The sequence below is a fragment of the Gobio gobio genome, assembly GCF_949357685.1.
Source record: "Gobio gobio genome assembly, chromosome: 8".
NCBI lineage: Eukaryota > Metazoa > Chordata > Actinopteri > Cypriniformes > Gobionidae > Gobio > Gobio gobio.
Genome location: NC_137114.1, coordinates 32,551,366 through 32,578,484, shown reverse-complemented (window position 1 = coordinate 32,578,484; position 27,119 = coordinate 32,551,366). Strand labels below are relative to the sequence as shown.

The following is a 27,119-nucleotide window of genomic DNA, read 5'->3' as shown; positions in this document are numbered from 1 at the left end:
GGAGTAAGTCATAAGATGCAATAGCAGGATGTGTTTATGGATGGATTGACCCTGACCCATCTCTACCCCCTTCACATGTGCTCCTATCCTATCACAAGCTAGTTGCTGGCTAGATAGGCGGTCTATTGTCTCAGTCTGGGGTGACTTTAGAATTATGTTATGTGGAATTATGTCTTGGGAACTGCATAATCCTACCATCCAAAAATGAAAATTCTGTCATCATTTACTCCCCCGTATGTTGTTCCAAAACTTTAATACTTTCTTCATCTTCAGAACACAAAGGAACATACTTTTATTGAAATCTGAGCGATTTCTGTTCCTCCATTGACAGCCACCCAACTACCATACTCTTCAAAAATTTTATATAGAGATCGTAAAACTAATCCGTATGAATCGAGCGGTTTAGTCCAAATTTTCTGAAGAGACATGATCGCTTTATATGATAAACAGATTTAATTTAGGCTTTTATTCACATATAAACATTAATCAACGCACACATCAGTTTTGGTAAACGGTAGCGCAAGTAAGTTCTCTTGAGGCTTCTTCTCACACGTCAAGCAGGTTCGGTTGAGCTTCTGTTTACGTTCGCTGATCAATGTTTATATGTGAATAAAAGCCTAAATTCCATCTGTTCGTCATATAAAGTGAACATGTCTCTTCAGAAAATTTGGACTAAATCGCTCAATTCATATGGATTAGTTTTCTCTTTACAAACTTTTTGTTAAAGTGGTAGTTGTGTAGCTGTCAGCGGAAATCAGATTTCATAAAAAATATCTTCCAATTTGTGTTCCGAAGATCAACCAAAAGTCTTACGGGTTTGGAACAAGATGAGTGTGAGTAAATTATGACAGAATGTTGTTGTTGAACTACAGACTTCATCTCTAAATATACATGACGCTTGCATAACCGAATATTTGAAGAATTAAAGAAAAGTCACCTCTGTGTTTTTCAGAATTTCGCATGAGGTTGTAGAAGTTCCCCCTGAAAATGTTCTGTTCAAGTTGGTTATGTGAGTTCACACAGAAATTTGCTTGGTTTGAAAGTGACTCGTGTGTGCAGTGCTTTATGCATTCCTACACTATGGATAATCGATAACAGATATTTTTTTATCTATTACAAAATATCTTAGCCGGATAATAGAGTGGATAATGGATATTTTTTGACTACAAAATTTTTGTGAAATTTTGCAAAAATCAGACTGGTATGAATTTGGGTGCAATAAAGCCTTTACATGACGTTAAAATTGTTTAATAATAATAAATATTGCTTCAATCAAACTTTTAAAGTGCATGTAAACACTCAGTGGGAGGAAACTGAATATCTAAATGCATCATCATTTATTGTTCTCTATAGCAATGTGCTTTCTTCCCCCATCTAAACCATCTATTTGAGTGGCATATTGCTTTCACTGAGAAACCCTCTTCATCTACACCCCTGCCCCCACTTTCTCATATAAATTGCAAGGGCAATCAGACAGAGAGCAGCAGTGGAACAATCAATGTGTGTGGCTTGGACAGGGTGGGGCAGTGGGCGGTGGTGGAGGAGGATGGGTGGGTGACAGGCGATGAGGTCTGTATCAGCATAAAATGGTTAAAACTGTTGGGAATAGGAGGTGTGGGGATGTAGAGTCACTAAAAAGGCCTTATTGGTGTGAAAAGATATGTAGCCATCGCTAAGATTTGAGATCATGAAACTATAGAAAATATATCTCCTCATAAAGATGTACTATATGTAATATATCCTTATACTGTAGATATAGAATGTACAAGCAATAAATCAAGATATAGCTATAAGATGGATTCTGTATTTGTTTTTTTATTATGTGGGGTTCCCGCATAGAATGATAGAGTCAGCGTCCGGCTAAGAATGCCACATGCGTCACATCACATCAAGGTGCGAGTGCAGTTTAGTGTCGCAATGCATTCCTGGATAGATTAGATTTAAGACTTAAGATCTTGGAACAGCCAGACATGAAACATGTCAGCAATGTATAGCAAAGCCGACTTTAGCTTTTCTTGGAGAAACTACAAAAACGTATGCCTACAATATGTTGAGATGTGAAGCAGTGTTATATTTTAGTGATATTTATATATTTATAGCTTCTTTTTAAAAAAAAGTTTTGGTCATTTTGTTTTGAGCTTTGCCTTTTGTCATTTTTATTTAGTTTTAATTTATATTTATTTCAATTTTAAGAAATTGTGGTACTTGTCTTCAACTTAAACGTATTTAATTTAATTAGAATTTTTTTTAGGTTTAGGTTTTTCATCTAATATTATATTTTATTTAAGTTCAGCTTTATTTAAATCAAGTTTTAGCTAACTATAACAACAGTTAAGTGCACCTCTTTTTGATCCAGACCTTCTTCTGTGGAACACGCATACAAAAGATATTTTGAAAAATCAGCATCTCAATGTGTTTTTTTCAAACAATGAAAGTCAATGAGGTCCAATGTTTTAAACCCTATTGACTTTCATTGTATAGACCACAACTTTCTTCAAAATATCTTTTTATGCTTCACAAAAGAAAATAAATCATAAAAGTTTGGAACGAACGACATGAGTAAATGATGACGGATTATTCACGTGCAATATATTCTACACTAAAATAACATTGCCTTTTATTGATCTTGGTCATTAGTAACATTTTCTCTTTAACCCCCAGCATGCCTCTCTCTCAGCCAGTCGTTCAGAGAAGGGCTCAGGATGGTCGAGTCGCTCACTTGGAGCCCGTTGCCGGAATTCCATCGCCTCCTGCTCGGACGAACTGCCTCACATCGGCAACTACCGGCTGCTCAAGACCATCGGCAAGGGCAATTTCGCCAAAGTGAAGTTGGCTCGCCATATTTTGACCGGCAGGGAGGTAAGACGTCCATAGATGACTATATTAATGTGGGGAATTAAATGAATAAAGATTTGCAAGGTTCTTCTGATTGACTCTTAGGTAAAGCTTCTTGGTCAAGTCGTTTTACTTTGTGACCAGACCGGCCTCTGCTTTACTTTTTGAGCCAGAAAACATATGAGAAATATACGTATATAAAAAACTTTACATTTGCTCATCCAGTTTTTTCACACTCTGACCAAAAGCAATTATGTTAACAACTTTCTGAGGTGTGCACAGTTAGCATAATATTCCAGGTGATTGCTCCTTTTACATGCAGTTTAGTTGTCAAGTCAATGTGTCAGCTGCATTCTGATCATTTTTTAACCTTGTGTTTTCTCAGGTTGCAATAAAAATCATTGACAAAACCCAACTCAACCCTACAAGCCTACAGAAGGTAGGAACTAGGTCATAACCGCTGCACTCTTGTAAGCTTGTGATCCTAATTATGTCTTTGCGTGCTTATGTTTATCTGCACTCAGTGCTCGAGGCATAAGGTCATATCAAGGAGCTTGTTTTGGTCAAATTGTATTTGATTAGACACTGTTTAGCAGTGGTCAGTAAAAATGTGAATTTTGACCCCATGGCTTTGATCTGCCACCATTGTTCTTTGAGGTGGACTGTGGTCTAATGCTGTTGTAATATTCCTGGAGCGGTCTGAGCACTTTATCTGTGTGAAATCTGAAAAATACAACAGTGAGCTGTTTTTGTCCTTGGTTTCGTTTGCAGCTAAGTATATTAACTCACTGGAAAGTGGCAGGAAAGATAAGATAAGCAATTCAAATAAGAGAACGCTGTTGAATTTGATGGAGCTATGAAGATGTTGTTTCTTTATAGGCACAGTATAATTATTTTGCGCTTTTTGTTTTTAGCTGATTTGTCTTTGTGGAGATAATATAATCCCTACATGTAAATATTACATCAGTTTGTCTATTTGAAGTTTGCGTACTTAATAACACGCTAAAAAGAATAAATTATGTTTCTAACTTCATCTTTAGTATTTGTTGAATGTTGTCTGAGGTACATCACATGAATTGAATCATGATTAAGATATATCCATCTTAGATGCAAAGTGCAAAATATCCCTAGCTATAATGCATATGGCTTGATGACTGGGGAATTTTGTCGTAGTGTGAGAGAATCTGTGATGATCACACTTTTAAATGTGAGAAGTATGGTGTGCTACTTCATTCGGAAGTTTTGTTATTGCTAACAAAGCATTTCAGTCCTGTATGTTGTTGTTAGCTCTAAGCTCTAGAAGTTCTTCCAGGATATCCAAGAGTGATACGCTACATATGACTGTCAAGAAGATAAAATAAGCATGTGACAGCAAGTTTTAGTTAGATGATGTGATGGTAAACTAATAGTAAGAGTTATATTTGTTGGTAACAGTTTATCTGTGATGTTTTGGTGAGTGATGTCATGTGGTCGAATCCAAATGCAAATGATAGGTCAGAGGCTTGTGTACTATAGTATATTGTGCTAGGTAGGGCCGAAGGTGTTTGTGGTCTCTGTATGGGTGTATAGCACACTAGATGACACTTCCGTTTAGAATATTTTTGTACCTCTTCCTCCTTTCTTTCTTTCTTTGTTCTCTCACTCACTCACCCACTCACATGTTATTATTCCTAACCTTTGTTCAACTGTCAACCGCATTCTTCATCTGGCCTACAAATTCCTATGACTGACAATGACAGATATGGACGAAGTTCTCTCAAATTATATAATATGTATATACAGTACACAACACGAACATTTCACTTATTGTTTTTTTTATGCTCGCCAAGGCTGAAAAAAAATACAGTTTAAAATAACAGTTTCCTTTTTTTTTTTTTTTATAGAATATATTGCTTTGATGTCAAAGCTGAATTTTCAGCATCATTACTTCAGTCATCGTGATTTGCTGTGGAAACGGTGATTAATTTTTTTTAGGATTTTTTGATGAATGGAAAGTTCAAAAGAACAACATTTATTTGAAATATACATATTTTAAACAGTATCAATGTCTTATCTGTTACTTTAATGCATCCTTGCTAAAGTATTATTGTCCTTTTAAAAAAATATCTTACTGACCACACACACACATATACACTATATTGCCAAAAGTTTTGGGATGCCTGCCTTAACATGCACATGAACTTTAATGACATCCCATTTCCATTCGTAGGGTTTAATGCACTAATACACAAGGTTTAGGAGTGTGTTTATGGGAATTCTTGACAATTCTTCTAGAAGCTCATTTGTGAGGCCAGGCACTGATCACACCAAACTCGCTCATCCATGTCTTTACGGACCTTGCTGTTGGAACAGGAAGGGGCCATCCTCAAACTGTTCCTACAAAGTTGGGAGCATGAAATTGTCCAAAATATCTTGGTGTGCTGAAGCATTAACATTTCCTTTCACTGGAACTAGTGTACTATGAACATTGATTCATTAATATGCATGATGTTAAGCCTTCACCAAAACTATGACACATGGGGATGATAGACAAGCTCCAAGATGTAATCGAATACTCAAAATTGCGGACCAAATCTAAAAATTGTTTGTCCCTCTTGATGTCTGTGGTGGTTACGGCCCTGCTCCTAATTTGTAGTGTCATGTTTAGCGCAGATCAAGAGGTTTTCTTAGTCTGATGTGGCCACAGCACTGGAGATCTGCCAGCAGGCTCTTTCTCTTCTTCTTCTCCGATCTCCTCTCAGTTTAATCCTGTTCAGAGACAGAGGGGGGCAGAGCACAATCAGCTGACCATGAACTTTCCCAGCAGCTGGATTTCAGAAGGGCCGGGAAAGACATGGAATTTGAATGTGTGTATGTATGTGAGGGTTGGGGGCGTGATCATGGAGGTTTGGGTCCCCATCATAAGAGCACGGTGTTACTTTAATAATAAAAAAAACCTTCAGGGAGGGCGACAGAGTTAGACCGTGGGTGAAGAAGGGTAGAGGGGGTTGGGTGTCCCTCATTCAAGTCTCTTGCAGCCAGGAGCGCCGTTCCAGACATAAGAACAATGGGGGCAACTGAACCCGGAGGGGGTGGGGGACTCCAGAGGGGCCGTAGCACAGGAGCAGAGATCCTGAGAAAGCAAGCTTGCATACAAGAGAAGTGAGGAGTGTCTATAACATGATATCAGAAAGGGGAAAAGCCCTGATTTTAACATGGTTTAGTTGGTTTACTTTGAATGTGTTGTTCTATTGTACTGATGTATGACTATTGTATCAAAGAATGAATTATTAATTAGATCACTTACAAAAAAAAAGGTTGTGTCTATGTTTTTGTGAAGATATCTTCATTTGTGCTCCACAGAGGAAAGTAAGTCAGGTTTGGAGAGTTAATGATGTCAGAATTTTCATTTTGTGGTGAAATATCTCTTCACTGTAAAAAAAAAAATCAGGTCTCCAATTGAAAATGTTCTAGTGACTGATCACATCTAAATTTTTTAGTTGGCCAAATTGAATTTCTGTGAATTAAATTGCATCAATTCACAGAAATTCAATTTGGCCAACTGAAAAATTTAGATGTGATCAGTCACTAGAACATTTTCAATTGGAGACCTGATTTTTTTTTTACAGTGTTTAGGGCAAGTCAGTTTACATCTTTCTGGATGATTGTGACTCCTCAGTCCCACAAAAGCTAGAATTATTAGTAACTTGAATTTCTTAAAAACGTTTTAGTTTAGTGTACATTATCAATATGTGCACTGCAGTCATTATAACTGTTAAATCACCGATGAGAGCAGTTGCTGGAGGAGCACTAACAGGCAGAGCCGATATACTCCAATGGGAAAAGAAGATGAAGTAAACTTGACATTTATGAGTCACGCTGCGGATGCATCACCGCCTAACACTTTAAGATTATTTCTGATCAACTCCAAATACTCATGGATTACTTATGTAAGCTCCATCAATTATGAGATTATCACTATTTCTGGCACTGTAGGGCATTGTGTGTTGTATGTATCTAGGACAGTGGTGCCCAACCCTGGTCCTGGAGTACTGCCAGCTCTGCACAGTTTAGATGTTTCAAACACACCTGATTCAACTCATCAGCTCATTAGTAAAGACTCCGAGGCTGAATTTGTTATTGCACCCATACCCTCAAATAGGGCACTATTTGAGGGGACAGTCATTTGTAGTGGTGTCTGAAACCATAGTGGACGTAATCGAGTGCACTCATTCTATCCCACAATGCACCGCAATAACAAGTGCACAGCCGATGTACACTCAATGGCTGTCCGAATTCGCTCTTTCAAGTTAACTGTAGTAGTGGACTAATGTAGGGAATTGTGATTGAGGGTTTAGGGGGCGGATTCAGCCCAAGACCTCAGATGAGGTGTATCAGATGAGAGAGACATCGGCTGTGTCTGAAAGCTTAGGCAGCCTACTTGTTGTACATTTACACACAAACTGATCACCAAGTGCAACTTTCAGACGGTATCTTTTTTTTTTTTTTAGCTCAACTGTCACAGAATGTAAAGCACAGGATTGTGGGATATCAAAGGCAGCGAAAGATACATCTATGTTGCCTTCAAAAATCAATCAGATGAATGCATCATAAGGCCGGGACACACCAAGCCAACGGTCGGCTGTCGAGCAATGTCGGGTCGTTTTTTGAGCGTCGTTGGCATAGTTTCGTTGGAGTTGTAAGGGCAGATTCAGCATGTTGATTTGTTGAATCAGCGTCGGGACGTTGGTGAGCGAGAGAACTCACGTCAGTGCCCAAAAATAAAAGCAAAAGTGATGAAAGCAAGCAAAGAAGTCAAGATGGTGCAGACAGAAGACTGTTATAATTTTACGTTATCTTACCTGAGCATTCGAATGCTTCAATATTTCCACGATAACATGAGCCGATTGGAATGAAGAAATTGATCAGCTTGATTGATATTCAAAATGCTAAGCAAGCGCTGCATTGTTTACGGTTTGCATATCTGCAGTCCTAGTTTCGAAAATAAAATATTGATACCTGCTGATATAGACAGTTATTTACTTACATGCAGGTGCAGAACACACATACTAGTTGACAGTTACCTTTAGTCCTTTTGGTGTTTTCAAGCTCAGTTTTTAGGCCTAGATGCAGCTGACAAGAGGTATAAACACGGTCAGCTTTTGTCGCCGCTAGCTATTTGAGGTCTGCTTGGTGTGTCCCTGGCTTTAGGAAACAGGAAGTGAAGATGACATTGGATTCAGACATGCCTTGATGCCTTCCTTCCTTGGCAGCATGTTTCAGCTTTCGGGCGCAGTCATCAATGTGTAGTGTTGTACAAGTGTATGTGCTATATGCAAGTGTATAACTTGATACAATATTGAACAAAGGAATCCGGGTTCGGATACCAATCTATATACCGTTCAAAAAATTGGGTTCAGGGTTTTTTTGTAAAGATATTAATACTTTTATTTAGCAAGGATGCATTAAACTGGTCAAAAGGGACAGTAAAGACATTTATAATGTTAAAAAGGATCTCTATTTTTTTTAAGTAAATTCTGTTCTTTTAAACTTTTATGCATCAGAGAATCCTGAAAAATGTATCACAGTTAAAAAAGGACAACTGTTTTCAACATTGATTTTAATAATAAGAAGAGCAACAAATCAGAATGATTTTTAGAAGGAATCATGTGACACTGTGACTGAGGACTAGAGTATGATGCTGAAAATTCAGCTGTGACATCACAGGAATTCAGATATTTTAAATAGTAATAATATACCATATTACCATTTTTACCATATTTTTAATCAAATAAAATGCATCCTTGGTGAGCATAAGGGAGTTCAACAAAATGAAAGATTTTACCGACCCGATTTTTTTTTTTAACTACATTAATTGTGCAACTTTATATATGTACGTATGTGAAAAAAGTGATGTATACATTTATACATATACACTAAAATATACAGTGTATATATATATATATATATATATATATATATATATATATATATATATATATATATATATATATATACACTCACCTAAAGGATTATTAGGAACACCATACTAATACTGTGTTTGACCCCCTTTCGCCTTCAGAACTGACTTAATTCTACGTGGCATTGATTCAACAAGGTGCTGAAAGCATTCTTTCGAAATGTTGGCCCATATTGATAGGATAGCATCTTGCAGTTGATGGAGATTTTGTGGGATGCACATCCAGGACATGAAGCTCCCCATCCACCACATCCCAAAGATGCTCTATTGGGTTGAGATCTGGTGACTGTGGGGGCCATTTTAGTACAGTGAACTCATTGTCATGTTCAAGAAACCAATTTGAAATGATTCAAGCTTTGTGACATGGTGCATTATCCTGCTGGAAGTAGCCATCAGAGGATGGGTACATGGTGGTCACAAAGGGATGGACATGGTCAGAAACAATGCTCAGGTAGGCCGTGGCATTTAAACGATGCCCAATTGGCACTAAGGGGCCTAAAGTGTGCCAAGAAAACATCCCCCAACCATTACACCACCACCACCAGCCTGCACAGTGGTAACAAGGCATGATGGATCCATGTTCTCATTCTGTTTACGCCAAATTCTGACTCTACCATCTGAATATCTCAACAGAAATCGATAATCATCAGACCAGGCAACATTTTTCCAGTCTTCAACTGTCCAATTTTGGTGAGCTTGTGCAAATTGTAGCCTCTTTTTCCTATTTGTAGTGGAGATGAGTGGTACCCGGTGGGGTCTTCTGCTGTTGTAGCCCATCCGCCTCAAGGTTGTGCGTGTTGTGGCTTCACAAATGCTTTGCTGCATACCTCGGTTGTAACAATGTGATTTTAAACAATATGATATAATCACATGAATCATATTTATATTAATATTATATTTACAAATAATGAGCAAAGATGAGCAAAAGTTTCTTAGATGTTTCTGAGAAAAAGAGCCCAAAACACTCAGAAAAAATCTCTGCAATGTCTCAAAAGATACCAAAGTGTGCATTCAAAAGTCTTTCTTATAGAATTTCTCACCAAATTCTTCCAAGTCAAAATGATCATATATTTGGAATGTTTTTATTTCTCCTAAAGAATTCACACCAAGATGATGCATAAATAAACCAAGTAAACAAATAAAACTGAGATCTCCAATAAATCTCCAGAGCTTTGAAAGAGCACTGAGCAATAAAATATTCCTTTGGGACATGCCCCCTCACCATGAGGCTTCTGGGTAAGCCAAAGTTTTTCCCTCTGGCACTTCCTGTCCTGATGTTCGGCCCCCCCAGAGGCAGCTTTGACCTGAGCTGTTGGTGTGCCCAGATGAGACCATCTGCTTTGCTCTCTGTGGTGATCCAGCTCTCTCTGTCACTCAGCGGGCTCCAGATCAATGCTAGGAAAATGGCGTGGGCATGAGCACTAATGCCTGGGAGCCATAGAAATACTTAGAAAGTTTTCTCATCTGAATGGTACATTCTTTCAGGGCTCGGCTGCGCATGTGCGTGTGTGTATGTGTGTTTGTTGGATTGACCGAATGTTAGACTTCTTTAGGTGAGAATGAGATGGTATACAGAGAAAGACAGACAGCCGGCTGCGGTCATATGAGGATGCCATTAGCTTACTGACAATCACCCTGAAAAAACCTGCCCTTTGGGAACAGAATGAGCCAAAGATGTAGAAGCAGGGATTACCAATATGACGTTTAGCCACTGCTGGGAAATTATTGTAGCAGTTGTCTGTCAGACTGACATGATTCCTCTAAGTCTTGCAGATTTTAAGTAGAATATGCAGCAATGCAGAACCGTTCTTTCCCACTTGAGAGGCTCTTACAATGCCTTCAGATAGACTTGGATATAATGTGGCACCCATGTAAGCTCCTTGTCAACGCCTCCCACAACGTGATCCAGTTTAAAGATTCTGAACAGTCTCATCTGGATGGAAGATTCAATAAGCCGTTGTGTTGCATCCCTGCATAATATTTAAAGGGATAGTTCACCCAGAAATGACAATTGTCATAATTTACTCACCCTCGGGTCATTCCAAAAGTCTTATTTGAGTATCATTGATATACTATTAGTTTTGGTGTGTGTGTGTGTGTGTGTGTGTGTGTGTGTGTGTGTGTGTGTGTGTGTGTGTGTGTGTGTGTGTGTGTGTGTGTGTGTGTGTGTGTGTGTTTTGTCATTTTTATTAGTTTTTTAAATATGTCTATATAGCTTTTATTCATTCATATTTGTTTTTTAGTTTTAGTTATTTTAGTACCTTATGTTAAACTAAATGAAAATGAGAAATGTTGCTTTGGCAACTAGCTGAAATACAATACGTTTGTTTATATTATTTATTAACACTGTTCTAAACCTGTATGGTAGTAACAATATTTTTTGGACCCCAATGTTCCAAGTATATATTTATATATAAGAAATAAAGTCATACAGGTTTGAACGATGTGAGCATGAGAATATTATGACAGAATTTTCATTTTTAAGTAAATTATCCCTTTAATTGTGGAATTACGCAACAGTTATAAGAGGCAAAGGATAATTCACATGCTAATATTCATTGTTATTGCTATTTTTTGATGTCAGAAGTGTTGCGTGGGCATTTTTGTTCTCTTGCTCAGACATGCAAAAATGTCAAGCCTCCGATTTGCATATTTCACTCCCTCTCCGTGGAGCAGTTGGAGATGGTGTGGAAAGAGGACGGTCTGGACAGGAGCAGAAGCAGATGAAAAATGATTCCGTGTGGGATGTAGACGGCTGTGATGTGCTGATGTCTGGCTGATGAGCTTGATAAGGGCAAACTTGAGGTTATTAGACACTTTCAGTGATCTGATGAATGAAGAAATACGCCTAATACTGAAGGATTGCCTCAGTGTAAAGTGTCACACCTTGTCTTAACACCAGATGTGATAGGATTAAAGATATCTCTTCCATGTAAATGCGTGTTTTTGTACATGATAAACAAAAGGCGCCAGGACATTATCTCGTTTGCTTGGTTTCCAGAGCAAAGAAGAAGGTGGAGCCAAGCTAACGTTAGTTGATAGACTTTCGCCGTATCCGGTAGGCAAAACTTCGAACATATCTTCTTTTCTTAAGAATGACTTCAGTGCCGTTCTTTGTTCTTTTCTCAAAGAAAAGCTTAACTCCAAGTCTTCCAGAGTCGCGGCCAAAGCCGATTCAAAAGACAGCTGTTTGTTGGCTTCTTTGTTTACGAGTAGCACGCAGAACCTCCGCAACTCTGCCGTGACGTGCCGTCATTATGTTAAGCCCGCCCACCGACTCTACACACGCTGTGATTGGCCTGACCAGAGTTTGGTTTTTCCAGCTCTCAGGTCTACCGAAATTTTCTGCCGCTAGGGTGCGTCTAGATTTCTAGGCTACTGCTCCACATCAGATCTGCCTTCATTCTGCTACCAAGGCATACAATCTCATCCTGGCCTTTATTTTATTCTTGTTTGATAGCCATTTTGCTCCAAAAAAAAAAGTCACAATAATTATGGCTGTGTAACCATAATTAACTTGTCTGGATATCACCAGACCAAGCTCAATCTTTTAAGATTGAACATTGGTCTGTGGAGTCTGCTCTGTATTTTCTACTGCACAAGAGGCCGGAACAACGGGCATAGTTCAAATGACACAATTGGATAGTCCTTCAACCAATCAGACCACAAGAGGCATGATCAAGGGGCATAGTTCAAATGTCTCTGTACGCAATTAGATAGTCCTTCAACCAATCAGACCAACGATCCATCGCTTCTCTCTCTGTCATCGTGTTAAACCCGCCAATAGCGCGCCAGGTGGATAAGCCGGTTTGTGATTGGTACCCCCAAATTTGTAACAGGCAGGATAAAAAGATGTACAGGGTGAAATCAAATCGCCGGCAGATCTGGCTGGGTTAAAAAAAAATTTGTATCATTATATTTTTATATCTCACAAAGTGAGACTATCAAAATCAATGTTGTTATTGTTAACTAAAACTATTAAAGTTGTTTTCGTTAATTAAAATAAACCTGAAATAAAATATAAAAATATGATGAAAAAATTAAAGTTAAGAAACTTAAATGAAACTCCAGTCTAAGTACTAAAATTATTCAAACTAAAGGTAAAATAAAAAAAAGTATTTACATATAAAAAACTAAACTAAAAATGATAAATAATAACTAAATTACTAAAACTTATACACTAAAATGTGAAAATTAAAATATAAAATTAATTCAAAATATGAATAATACTATGATCAGTATAAAAAGAATACTAAAATAGCACTTTACATCCTGCAATTGCGGCTTTACACCACAGTGCCAGTTTATATTTCACAAGCTGACTTTATTTCTGTAAACCAACAATCTTACGGTTTACATTTTTTTACTGTAATGCATAAAGCGGTGTCTCTACATATTTGGGCTTAATCTCATACATTTTTCTACTTGAGTGTTTCTTTCAGCTGTAAACCCTCCTATGTATATTTAGATTATTTTTGCCTGTGCGTTTCTTTATAAGCATGATTACTGAATGGCAAATGTACAGTTAAGGCCTGTTCACACCAAGACAACAATATAATAACAATAACTATACTAGTGTCCACACCAGTGGTTGATATCGTTCTGTTTATTCTAAGCTCGTGCTTGCCTGTCACCTTTAAATGCTCAAGCTTGTTACAGCAGGATGGATTCTGATTGGCTGTCAATGTTTTTATCATTCATCAGATGGATAAAATCATTCTGAAAGGGATTCCAACAATAATGTTTCTCTGTGTGTTATCGTTACAGCTGTGGTGTGAACTCTGCTGTTCTTTAATATTGAGAGAGCGGTTTGTAGAACTATATCTTTATAGTTATCGTCCTTGGTTTGAACGGGCCTTTATGGTGTTCGCTTTTTGCATCTGTAAATGCTGCTCAATCAGGCTTTCAGCACAAGGCCTGGATTAACTGGTGGGAGGCCTGCAGTGGGGTCAAGGTGAGGTGGTCCTGCTCAAACAACGCTCTGGGATCGACAAATGTTTGCGTCCAGCACGACCTCATTCACCCACGATGCCATTCAGAGGGAAACCGAGAAAGGAAAGGGATATTTTGAAAGCAAATTCTTCTCTCTATAAGAAGAAAAAATTAAGGAGATCAACTCAGGGTTTGATTACCTCTTTCTGGAAGTCAGCAACATGAAAAAATGGACCATAGAAACAGGAGAGAAGTGTAGAAATAGAGCAGTAATGTACGGGCAGAGGCAGGTTTTCCATCAGGTGCTGAGGGAGAGTTGCCTGACTTAGGGGGTGAGATAAGTCCCTGCTTTAATACCAGGTCACCATAGCAACCGTGACGTGAGGCCAGAGCCGGGGAAATGAACCAGGAAGTCCTGTCTTTGAGGAAAAGCAGGAGAGATGCATGAGAAAAGAGAGCGAGGGATGGACTGGATTATCTGATGGTTATCTATAGGGCTCAGGTGAACAGCTGATGTGCAATTCAATTAGAGACGCTCTCAAGGGGCTGTTCATGTATGTGTGTGCCAGGTGACGTTTGATGTCTCAGGATACCCCTGATGTCATGTGATCACTCAGCTTATATGACTGCTCATAAAAGCAAAAGAAATGCACTCCCACATTCCAAATTGAAAAGACATGGTCACGTGTGCATGTTGCAAAAAAAAAAAAAACACTTTTAATGTGTATCTGTCTTTTTTACAGCATTTGTGAAAACAGAGGCACACTGGACTTGATTAATCTAAATAACCTGTGCATACTAGTGATGTAACAGCTCTGTTTTGTTTCAGCACTCAGTCTCTGTAATAGAAGGGATGAGAAAGTGGATTCGATTTCCTTTCTGTGTACAGTGATTGTACTGCTGGCTCAGAGTCTTTCGCATTAGAGGGGTCATTATGTAACCTGTCTGCCTCGATCAGTTCAATTCGCATTTGAGAGCATCTGTGTTTGTGTGTGCCAGCCTTACATGCGTAAAACAAACAGATTAGTGACCTCAAACAGATGCCTATACTGTTGGTGTGTCCCACCAGAACCGTGTTAGCTATAGTATCTCAATTTTTTCCTTTGAAGTGAACCGTGTGCCTTCTGAAAATGTAAAAAGAATCGTTTCGTCATTTCTGTCAGAATGCATACAGGAAACCTCAGTGATCATAATCGGTCCAATTCATGTTGTCAACCCTTGAAATATATCTTTACTTCTAGTATCTAAAAACTAGTCCTACTTGCTTTTGACACCATGCCAAGATCTTTTATCTCTTTGATTTTGCCGAACAGGCCTCATGTTTCTCAAAATACATGCAATGGCAATTCGATCATAATGTTATCTGGAATGTGTCTGATGTATAAAGGGCAAACCTGCTTCTGTACTGACGAATTATGCCCAAAGGTAGAGCGTATGAGCATCGAGAAGCAAAACAAAACTCCTCGGGGGGCTGTCAGCATGCAGACAGTATAAATCTAGAAAGAACTTCACTGGAATTCCTTCCTGCTCTTTAAAGCAGCCAAATATAAAGCCATTTGAGGTCGTTTGTCTTGAAAAGGCCTTTCAGGAGAGACAGAAATACGAACGTTTAGGAAATTAAGTCAGCAAAAAAGGCCTTCATCATTCTCAAGCTCTGCTAGCAATTAAGAAATTTAGATAATCATTAGCTCTTTTCCAAAAAACTACTAGGCATTCTATCCTTCATGGGACCTTACACATGACTGATTTGGAGGGATCTACAATACATACGCAACAACTCAAACTGCTTGGTACACAAATAACTCCGCATATGAGATTTGATTTACAACTGATTTCAATGGTGCATGTTAGGTTAGCATGTTGCTAAGCTAACAACATGACAATGTGTATATGATCGGCTGAACTGTTTTAACTGATAGTTCTGCGTAAGTTTTAACAGCTAATGTGATGCTGTATCATCATTTTTAAAGTTAGCTCAAACTAAAACGAAAAATGTAATATCTTGAAATTCAATTAACATTAACTGAAATAAAAAACTACTATATACATGTATGTGTGTGTGTGTATATATATATATTGCATTCAAAATGCAAAAATGCATTCTGGAATTGTCCTCTCCACAGAATATGTAGGATTCTGTCTTAAAATGTGTCCAAAACTAAGTATAAGAGCGAAATAAAGTTGCCTTTGTGTTGTGAGGTCCTTAAAATGCTTCCTCAGTAGGCAGCACACTGGGATTTGGAACAGAGCCATTGTGTTCATAATCATTGTGTTTTTACTGCATTGAAAAGTAAACTTGGCCCTGATTCCGTATCAGTTTGTTGAGCTTTGTGTTGTGATGCTTTTTGTCAACCTATGATTTTGGCCCAGGGGTGGGAAAGTGAAGCTGCACAGGCTCCTGAATTGAAAGCGAATGGTAAATGGAAACTAACCAATGGGACACACAGAGGGCAGTGAGAGAGGACAAAAACAGGACAAATGAAAACATGGCCTCTCTCTCTCTCTCTCTCTCTATTTCATTTGGACTTTCTCCCAGGGTGACTGAGTGTGTTTGGGAAGAATTAGCTCTAACGGTGTCATGTCTGTCAGTCGTCGACACATTCCACTTATTATGCGTTTGCACTCTTTTCTTTACCTTCCCTTTCTGTTTCTCAGATTCAGATGTACGCTCGTAGTACGCTTCGTGACTCTTTGTCTTTCAGTCACGCTTTTTCTTGGTCACTTCTCTCTTTGATTCTGTCCCTCCGCCCCTCTCCTTTTGTCATACAAGGTCCTTGCAGCAATCAAGTTCTGCTTTCAAACAGCAGACGGACACTTCTCACACACCTTGTTTGTTGTTTCATTGTGGTCATTAGGTTGGACTTCTTAAACTAGTTCACACAAAAATTTAAATACTGTCATTATTTACCCTCATTCAATTTTAAAACATGGATATGTTACAAAATGAGAAGGATTCCTTGTGTGTATAACAGCGATTCAACCTTGTACCGCAAGACCATGATTCTCAGCAGCAGACGCGCTGCAGCATAGCTCTGATGTTCTAGACAACAGAAAGAAAGATTGGTCACAATACGGGTCTTTTTTTGGCTTGATCCCTCTTCCGTTCAATTTAACAGCTGTTAGAAAGGACAGGCTGGTCTCCGAGCAGCACCATGCGTTGCATCACAGAGTGTGGGCCGTGTTTCGTATTTATCATGGACTTTGGTGTAAATGGTATTTATGGATTTGTATACCCATCTTTGCAGAGTTATTGTAGCTTCTGATGTTTTATCAAAACAATCAATGACTGAAATAGGCCTGAGAATTTTTTTATTTTGTATTTATTTCTAGGTTAATACAAATTATATGATCAGCATAACAATTTGGGTGAAAAGTAATGTAAAATAAACATTAATTTTATATATATATATGTGTGTGTGTGTGTGTGTGTGTGTGTGTGTGTGTGTGTGTGTGTGTGTGTGTGTGTGTGTGTGTGTGTGTGTGTGTGTGTGTGTGTGTGTGTGTGTGTGTGTGTGTGTGTGTGTGTGTGTGTGTGTGTGTGTGTGTGTGTGTGTGTGTGTGTGTGTGTGTGTGTGTGTGTGTGTGTGTGTGTGTGTGTGTGTGTGTGTGTGTGTGTGTGTGTGTGTGTGTGTGTGTGTGTGTGTGTGTGTGTGTGTGTGTGTGTGTGTGTGTGTGTGTGTGTGTGTGTGTGTATGTATATATATATATATGTATATGTATGTATGTGTAATTGTGTTGATTATATTTATTTTCAGATTATATTATGATTTAATATATATATATATATATATATATATATATATATTATCCTCTGTTGCTCAATGCACTTATTACGATTATGTTTTTGCACTGTACATAAAAATATATTAATTATATTTCTTTTTAAATTGTATATTATGGATTGTTATACTCTCTATGTACATTTTTCAAAAATGTATAGCTGATTTTACTGATTACTTTATTATTTTATCTCTCCTCAGCTCTTTCGAGAGGTACGAATCATGAAGGGTCTCAACCACCCGAACATAGGTGAGTATTTTAGATGTTTTTGAGTAAAAATGTCAGCCTTCTTCATTTCATCCTTCACACAGGATAATATTGACACCTGAGGCCTCTTTTTTTACTTTATTTAATCTGCATCTTGTAGCAGTGTTATTTTAGTATTATTTATATACTATTATGTACTATTCATTAATATTTTGAATTGGCTTTTATTTTTATATTTTCAGCTTTCATTTTAATTTTAGTTGAAGTTTTATAAATTTTGTTATGATGTGTTTTTTTAATATAATCTATTTAGTTTTCATTTATTTTTATTTCAGTTTAATAAATTTTACTATTCAACTTATTTCAGTTAGTTTTCGTCTTAAATTTGTATATTTGAAAAGACTGTCTGACAAATCCGGTGCACACAAATCTGGTGTGTCATATTTGAATATTTGCTAGCGTCAATTAGATTTGAGGGTTACATTGCAGGGAACATTTTCAGATAATAATTTAAATCCTTATTTACTGAAATTGTTCTCTTCGAAATAGTTCTCAAACTTACATTTTTTACATAATTTATATTTTTAGGTTTTCCTTGAACCAATCATACAGCAACCTGCGCTTATCCTCTGTTGCTCAATGCACTTATTACCATTATGTTTTATGCTCTGTACATAGTAATATGATTTTTGATTTTTTTCTCTCATCTACAGTTCAGCTCTTTGAAGTGATTGAGACGGAGAAGACGCTCTACCTTGTGATGGAATACGCCAGTGGAGGTATGATTCCTCCCCGCTTCAACATACACACACGGACTCTGACAGTGTTGGAAAACATTGCTTAAAAGTAGCAAATGACATGATTTTGTTAATCATGAAAAAAGTAATTATATTTTTGCTTTCTCTCTTTTCTTTTTTACATGAATAATCACACGTGTCTCCAGTTTTTATAACTGCTCACACGTAAAATTGCATGTGTGTGACTGTCGCATCAATCAGACTCTGAGCTGAACGCAGCTGCACAGGCTCGTCTATAGGTTTCATGTGCATTCACTGAAGCCACACAGCTCAGCAATTAGAGCAGCTAGTAAAGATGCTCATAGTTAAATCAGGCTTACCCGTATTTTAACTTTAGCCCATCCTATTCGTGGTGCTTGAATCGGCTGCTCTCTTAATGAATCACACGTTTACACTCCTAATCTATCTGATGAGGCTGATGTATGTGCGAGCGCAAGGACACTAATATACAGCAGTAGATTATACTACACATCGGCAATCTGCCTTTTCTGTTTCCTCCCCCTGCTTTACACCTCACTGGAAACGTATTCATTATCCATCCCTTCCTCTAATGAATCTCATTCTGACGTCAGTGAATGTGGAGCGGAATGAAACATTGTGTATGTTCATTGGGTATTAAGTAGCTAGCTTCATTAATCAGGCAATTCCCAATTGATTGTTAATAACTTGTGTAAATGAGTTATATTAGTGACCTCCTTTACCCATCCAATGTGTGTCTACTTTAATCTTTACCCTTACGTCAATGTAGTTTTATGTAGGAATGTGCAATATATCTGTACCAAATAGATTATCGTCCAATATTAGAGATTGTTTAATGAATGTAATACTCAGGTAAATTTGTTTTAATAATATCAATAATAACTGTTAAATTCAATCTTTTAAAAAAAACATACTGTACACTATAATGTTGTAGCATTTAAAATTGATTTAGATCAATTTTAATTAATTTTAATTAATAATTCATTTTGGACTACAGTGCATCCACATTTTGTTATGTTACAGCCTTATTCCAAAATGGATTAAATTCATAATCTTTTCCCTCAATTCTACAAACAATACCCCATAATGACAACGTGAAAGAAGTTTGTTTGAAATCTTTGCAAATTTATTAAAAATAAAAAAATAAAACACAACACATGTACATAAGTATTCACATCCTTTGCTCAATACTTTGTCGAAGCACCTTTGGCACCAATTACAGCCTCAAGTTTTTTGAGGAAGATGCTACAAGCTTGACACACCTATTTTTGGGCAGTTTCTCCAATTCTTTGCAGGACCATCAAGCTCCATCAGGTTGGATGGGGAGCATCGGTGCACACCGGTTTTCAGATCTCTCCAGAGATGTTCAATCGGGTTCAAGTCTGGGTTCTGGCTGGGCCACTCAAGCACATTCACAGAGTTTTCCCGTAGCCACTCCTTTGTTATCTTGGCTGTGTGCTTAGGGTCATTGTCCTGTTGGAAGATGAACCTTCCCCCCAGTCTGAGGTCCAAAGCAGGTTTTCATCAAGGATGTCTCTGTACATTGCTGCATTCATCTTTCCCTTGATCCAGACTAGTCTCCCTGTTTCTGCCGCTGAAAAACATCCCCACAGCATGATGCTGCCACCACCATGCTTCACTGTAGGGATGGTATTGGCCAGGTGATGAGCGGTGCCTGGTTTACTCCAAATATGACGCTTGCCATTCAGGCCAAAGAGTTCAATCTTTGTTTCATCAGACCGGTTTTTGTTTCTCATGGTCTGAGAGTCCTTCAGGTGCCTTCTGGCAAACTCCAGACAGGCTTTCATGTGCCGCCTGGCCGCTCTGCCATACAGGCCTGATTGTTGAAGTGCTGCAGAGATGGTTGTTCTTCTGGAAGGTTCTCCTCTCTCCACAGAGAAACGTTGGAGTTCTGTCAGAGTGACCATTGGGTTTTTAGTCACCTCCCTGACTAAGGCCCTTCTCCCCCAATCGCAAAAGCTCTAGGAAGAGTCCTGGTGGTTCCAAACTTCTTCCAGTTACGGATGATGGAGGCAACTGTGCTCATTGGGACCTTGGGACCTGCAGAAATGTTTCTGTACCCTTCCTCAGATCTGTGCCTCGATACAATCCTGTCTCTGAGGTCTACAGACAATTCCTTGGACTTCATGGTTTGGTTTGTGCTCTGACATGCACTGTTAACTGTGGGACCTTATATAGACAGGTGTGTGCCTTTCCAAATCATGTCCAATCAACTGAATTTACCACAGGTGGACTCCAATCACGTTGTAGGTACATCTCAAGGATGATCAGGCTGTGAATACTTATGTACATGTGACTTTTTTTTTTCTTCTTTTTTTACATTTGCAAAGATTTCAAACAAACTTCTTCCACGTTGTATTCATGGGGTATTGTTTGTAGAAGTGAGGGGAAAAAAAATGAATTTAATCCATTTTGGAATAAGGCTGAAACATAACAAAAAGTGTAAAAAATTTGATGCACTGTATATAGTGTAGAATTTTATTATTGGCTGTTTACCAGTTATCAAGCAAAATATATAAAAATAAATAATTTAGCGGCTTAGTTTTATGTCGTTTTAAGATTTATTTCAAAAATTTCCTGGAGGAAGAGTTAATTGAATTTTTTTATGAATAATTTTGGACAATATTTGTATTATGTTAAAAAAAATTCTACATGTTTTCTTCTGTGATAGGTGAAGTATTTGACTACCTCGTATCCCATGGGAGAATGAAGGAAAAGGAGGCACGTGCTAAATTCCGGCAGGTAAGAAATATCATAAATTCTATAAATCTCTATCTAAAACAGGACCAAAGCATGCACATCACCGGCAAAAAATGCACAAATTGGGTGCTCGACAAAGGAAATAAGAAAAAACAGACAAAAAATTGGCACACCAAGGCTCCAAAAATGCAACAAAAATAATTATAGTTAATAGTGGACACACGGGTAATGTTTCAAGCACGCAGGGTCTTCGTCAGACGATTTTTATAAATCTATAGCTATAAATCTTGAAACTTTTTCACCTTTGATAAAATACAAATCTTAGAGGAGCAAAACAGAGCTGTATTTTCTGTTTCTAATGTATTAAAGTTTATGCATTTTTGTTTAACTTCCTGTTCAAATATGTCAATGTCATTGTTTCCCTTTCAGATTGTGTCTGCGGTTCATTACTGTCATCAGAAGAATATTGTTCACAGGGACTTGAAGGTTATTGTTCTTTCTCATGACTTGTACATCCTTTTATTACCTCTCAAGCTTTCATAAAAGAGTAAAGGCTACACACTTTGCTCCCTTTTAAAATACCCCCAAAGCATAAAACTATTAAATTCCCGCTCATGGTCATATACTGCATCCTATCTTATACCTCACTCAGGCGGAAAACCTCCTGCTTGATGCAGACTCCAACATCAAGATTGCTGACTTTGGCTTTAGTAATGAATTTACGCTGGGCAGTAAACTGGACACGTTCTGCGGCAGCCCCCCCTATGCCGCCCCAGAGCTCTTTCAGGGGAAGAAGTATGACGGGCCAGAGGTGGACATTTGGAGTCTGGGGGTTATTCTCTATACGCTGGTCAGCGGATCACTGCCATTTGATGGACAGAACCTCAAGGTAAATTATAAAGTATAGTATATGAAAGAAAGAAAGGCAAGAAATGTCAAAAATGTCATTCACCAACCATGTTTATCTAGATTTTGGTTTTAATATTTTAAACTGTGATCGGTAGGAATGCCCCAATATTAAAATTGTCACTGATATAGATAAACCAAGAATTATCTTTATATTATGGACGATAATCAATAAATGCCGCTATTAACATTCTGTACTATTCTGTGTAAATAATTAAGCTAATAATAAGCTAAAATCATTTTAAATGCTAAAAGTGAATTTAAGCATCACAACATAATAACGTACAGTATAAAAATGGACATTCAATTTGAGATTTGCTTAACATCTGTGAGCATTAGGTGATGACAAAAAAAATTCACATCTAAAAATAGGGTGCATGCACACAATTAAATGTCCAGTATTGGCCAAAATATATCCAATATCAACCATTATGATAAATAAAATCTGTAATGTCCTTTTATTATGCATTATTTATAGATTTTTATTGTTTGCAAAAACTATGATAGCTTTGGCCAATAAAAGTATTTATCTGTTTGTTGAATATCACTGTAAGGGCTGCATGTTGTCATCTATATTTCAGTAGAAAACGCAATTGGTAGATACTATGATAATTATTCAGGATAAAACATTTCAACTACATTAAATGTGTGCCACAGTGTGTTTCAACTTTAATTGTAAAGACACTTTTTTTTTACTTTTGTAAAAAAAAAATTATAAGATCTAGTCACCGCTAATATTCAATGTAAAATCTCTTTTGTGTCATTTCCAAACAGTCTTATGGCAACATTTTGAGACATTATCTAAGGCGCCTCACGTGCAGCAAGTGCTCTTATGAAATGCTTTGCTCTGAAGTATGTCAAGTGAGCTGTGATTGTTTCTCTGTGCCGTGGGGGCGATTCAGTGGCTGACTGGTTCAGAATAAGATTAGGTGTTGAATAGAAGTCTGTGTTGTTCCCTCAGGAGCTGCGTGAGCGTGTGTTGAGGGGGAAATACCGGGTGCCATTCTACATGTCTACCGACTGTGAGAGCATCCTGCGCCGGTTTCTCGTGCTCAACCCCACCAAGCGCTGCACCCTGGAGGTGAGGAGGAGCAACTGCGACCCGCAATCGACCATCACAGCTGATAACACGTCTTATTGAGTTTACATTGATCTTGTAGCCTTTGGCTCACTCTATCTGACTTGCTGGTCTTCCCTTTCAGCAAATCATGAAGGATAAGTGGCTGAATGTCGGGTATGAAAGCGATGAGCTGAAGCCTCATATAGAGCCGGTGGAGGATTATAATGACACCAGCCGTATAGGTAAGAAATGTAGCCACAATCTTTCCCATTTGGCACTTTTACATGAAAATTGACACATTTGGAAAATATCAGTATTTTTGTCTTGTTTTTCAATATATAAACATCTTTTAAAACAAGATCTTGCACAATTTTGCTATCTTGTTTTCAAACGTATACCTTGATTTAAGGAATAAATCAAGATATATTGTTTTCTTTTACCCCATTGCCAAATAGTTTTTCCCCTTGCTAAATGATTGAATCAATTTGCAAATTATGTAAGAAAAATAAACAATTTAATATACTACAGTTTAAAACTTTGGAGTTAATGCTTTAATGTTTTTGAAAGAAGTCTCTTTTGCTCACCAAGGCTGCATTTATTTGATCAAAAATACTGTAAAACGATAATATTGTGAAAAATTATTACAATCTAATCTTTTTTTTATATATATATTTTAATATTTAAAAAAATATATATATTTATTCCTGTAATGGCAATTCTGAATTTTAGCAGCCATTACTCCAGTCTTCAGTGTCACGTGATCCTTCAGAAATCATTCAAAGAAATCTTTTGGAACAATTGAATGTGTCCTTGTTGTGTATATTCTGTGCAAATATTGCTTTTCAAAGGAAAATTTATATTATTTTTAAGATGCTTAATATTTAAAAAATGAAAGAAGGCAGATTACTGATTAAAAAGTAAGAATAAATGTTGTTTTTTCTTTGCGCATTGTAGTAACCAGAACGTAATTTTAAACCCTTCTAGCAAGACAATTAAACCCAGATTGCTCAAAGTGTGGTTAAAATCGTCTCCTTAATGGCTACTTGCTTATTTACTTAAACAATTTTTTGTCTCCCTCTGCTCATACAGATGTAATGATAGGAATGGGTTATTCTCGTGATGAAATCAAAGACGCCCTGACCACACAGAAGTACAATGAGATATTTGCCACATATCTGTTGCTAAGTCGCAAGAATGAGGTGAGATAGGGATTGCCACTGACCTGAGAGCAGCCTGTGCACTATCCCGTAAGTGTGTAATATCTCATATGTTTCCCATATAGGATGGCATGGAGTCCCGGTCGAGCAGCAGTCTGTCTCTAGCACGAGTGAGGCCCAGTACCATCACAAACGGCACCAGCAAACACTCCTCCACTTCCTCCTCCAGCTCCACCTCTGCCTCCAGTCACGCTAAACCCCAGCGCAGTGCCTCCACATACCACCGCCAGAGGAGGCACAGCGACTTCTGTGAGTCTCTACACTTCTCAAGGATAATTTCATATTTATAAAATGGCCTAGATCAGAGGTTTTCACAGGTGATCCATGATAGTATTGCTGGGGTGTCTGCCAGTTATAGTTTAATATTATATATACTATAGTTATATCTTAAATTTATATTTTTGTGAAAATAAAAATTTGCATGAATAATATAATATTTCTAACAATTAATAGTAAAATTTATATTATTATTAATAATTATTGTTATTTATTTATGAAACATATTCATATGTTAATATCAATTTATATTTAAAAAAATCATGATTATTATGATTGTTGTTATTGGCCTTTTATTAACACACACACACACACACACACACACACACACACACACACACACACACACACACACACACACACACACACACACACACACACACATATATATATATTAGCAACAATAAGTATTATTATTATTATTATTAATACTACCTATTAAAATTATTATTATTTTATTATTATTGTCATTTATTAATGATAAATTATAAATCATATTAATAGTAATTATATTTTACGATTATTATTATTATTATTATTGGTAACAATTTGTTAGTTAGTCATTGATCATTTCTTATTAATAGTATTATAATATAATACTATTATTAATATTATTATTAGTAGTAGTAATAATATTAATAATAATACAAAATATAATTATTTATTATGAACTATGTTTTGTAATTGTGTTTATTTGTCAGGTGGGCCATCAGTGCCAGTAACCCAGCCCAAGCGCAGCCCCACCAGTACAGGAGAGGGGGATCTAAAAGAGGAACGTCTGCCCTCAAGGAAGGCCAGCAGCAGTGTGGTGGGCAGTCGTAGCATCCCTCCATCGAGCCCTATGGTCAGCACAGCCAACAACCCCAACAAGGCCGAGATCCCTGACCGCCGCAAGGACATCAATGCAACAACGGTAATCAAGCACAGGAAATCACATGCACACAGTTACAGGAAATATGAATTATTGTTCATTGATTGTCTTAGGGCTTGTGCACTATATTCCAAGTCTTTTCAAGCCTTATGATAGATTTATGTGGGGAATGGACCGAAATTCAAGCCATTAACCTTGCTTACAGCCATGGTCTCCATTCACTTTCCTGCTATGGAAAAGGGAAACTGGACGTTCTTCTATAAATAACTCCTTTTGTGTTCCACGGAAGAAAGAAAATCATGCCGTTTTGAAAGGCATAAGTAAATGATGACGGAATTTTCATTTTTGGATGCACATTTCCTTTAATAGATATAATAAATATAAATCATCCTGATGACAATTCAAGCGTCGCCCATTAAATTGTTGCATAACTTCTCGAAATACACCAAATACATCAATAATAACTTATCCCCTGGGAGTTAATGGCACATGTTCAGATTCGTTATCGGCATTCTCTGGTCATAAAGTGATGTTCCCTTAGTATGCAAACAGCTTGTTCCTAAAATGTTCCATGGGACAAAATGCATGGATTTCTGAGGACAACTGTATCAGGAACGCTGGATATTTTTAGCTAACCTTAGTGACATAAATATGTCTGTGCTGATTTCAATCTTTTTTCAATGCCTGCCTTCTCTTTAACATTTTAGAACAACATCCCTGCCAGTGCCATGACCCGTAGGAACACTTATGTATGTACGGACCGCACCAGCACTGACAGACACGCCTTACTACAGAATGGGAAAGAGAACAGGTACATGTGTGTCTGTATTTTATGTGAATCATCTATGTGTATTGAAGTTTTATAATTGATGTACATGCTGAAGCTGAAACAATTTTTTTCTGTGTACTTGTTTATTGAGATGGATTTGGTCTGTTATGCTTCAGCAGTGGCAGATGGTGACTGCTTAGCTGTCCTTCTATTCCCCCCCCCCCCCTTTGGGGGAGGTCCAAAGACTGGGTGTCATGTGACTTAAAGAGAATGAGAGGAGGCACGTGGATTGTCTGGGTCACAAGTCTGCTTGACTGGTTGACCTAAAGAATCCTCCCTCCCCCGAACCCGGCCAGTACAGTACACGTGTCTATACACGCAAAATCACCATCACCATATTTGACAAATACACAGTGAAATCTTGAGAAATTATTTTTATAACTTAATACAAGTGGTATTATAATAATTGGATTAAAATTGAATTTATATTAATATTTCACCTTTTATATTAATAAGTCATAAATTTACTTTTATTATTTGGTTAGTTACTTAAAAAAAAACATATTTATGTGTTTATATTTTAAATCCCAGACTAGTCTCAAATGTTATGGACCCCATATACACACTATATGTATGTGTACCGTATGCACAAACCCAGTCATGTTGTTTGAGAAGCTAATTTTCTGCCCAGCACTGCTATTAATGACTGCAGTGTGGCTGACCAAGGGAAGCTAATATGTGAAACCCTGTTATAGGAAATCCTGCGTGTGAGTGTGTGTAAGGTCCATCAGCGCAGGGTTATTTAGAGCG

The 27,119-nt window shown here is 37.5% G+C and overlaps 1 protein-coding gene across 4 annotated transcripts in view; it reads left to right on the top strand.

Annotated features, from left to right (window-relative positions):
* Positions 1–27,119, top strand: part of mark4b (MAP/microtubule affinity-regulating kinase 4b) — a 44,286-nt gene that overhangs the window by 7,763 nt on the left and 9,404 nt on the right. For all 4 annotated transcript variants that reach the window (XM_079823092.1, XM_079823094.1, XM_079823093.1 and 1 more), the window contains exons 2-14: positions 2,662–2,859; positions 3,221–3,274; positions 17,707–17,755; positions 18,427–18,492; positions 21,182–21,252; positions 21,640–21,696; positions 21,863–22,099; positions 23,078–23,197; positions 23,319–23,418; positions 24,266–24,375; positions 24,459–24,642; positions 25,371–25,582; positions 26,248–26,351. In XM_079823092.1, the coding sequence (XP_079679218.1) occupies positions 2,662–2,859; positions 3,221–3,274; positions 17,707–17,755; positions 18,427–18,492; positions 21,182–21,252; positions 21,640–21,696; positions 21,863–22,099; positions 23,078–23,197; positions 23,319–23,418; positions 24,266–24,375; positions 24,459–24,642; positions 25,371–25,582; positions 26,248–26,351 (1,562 nt within the window). The remainder of the gene's footprint in view (positions 1–2,661; positions 2,860–3,220; positions 3,275–17,706; positions 17,756–18,426; positions 18,493–21,181; positions 21,253–21,639; positions 21,697–21,862; positions 22,100–23,077; positions 23,198–23,318; positions 23,419–24,265; positions 24,376–24,458; positions 24,643–25,370; positions 25,583–26,247; positions 26,352–27,119) is intronic.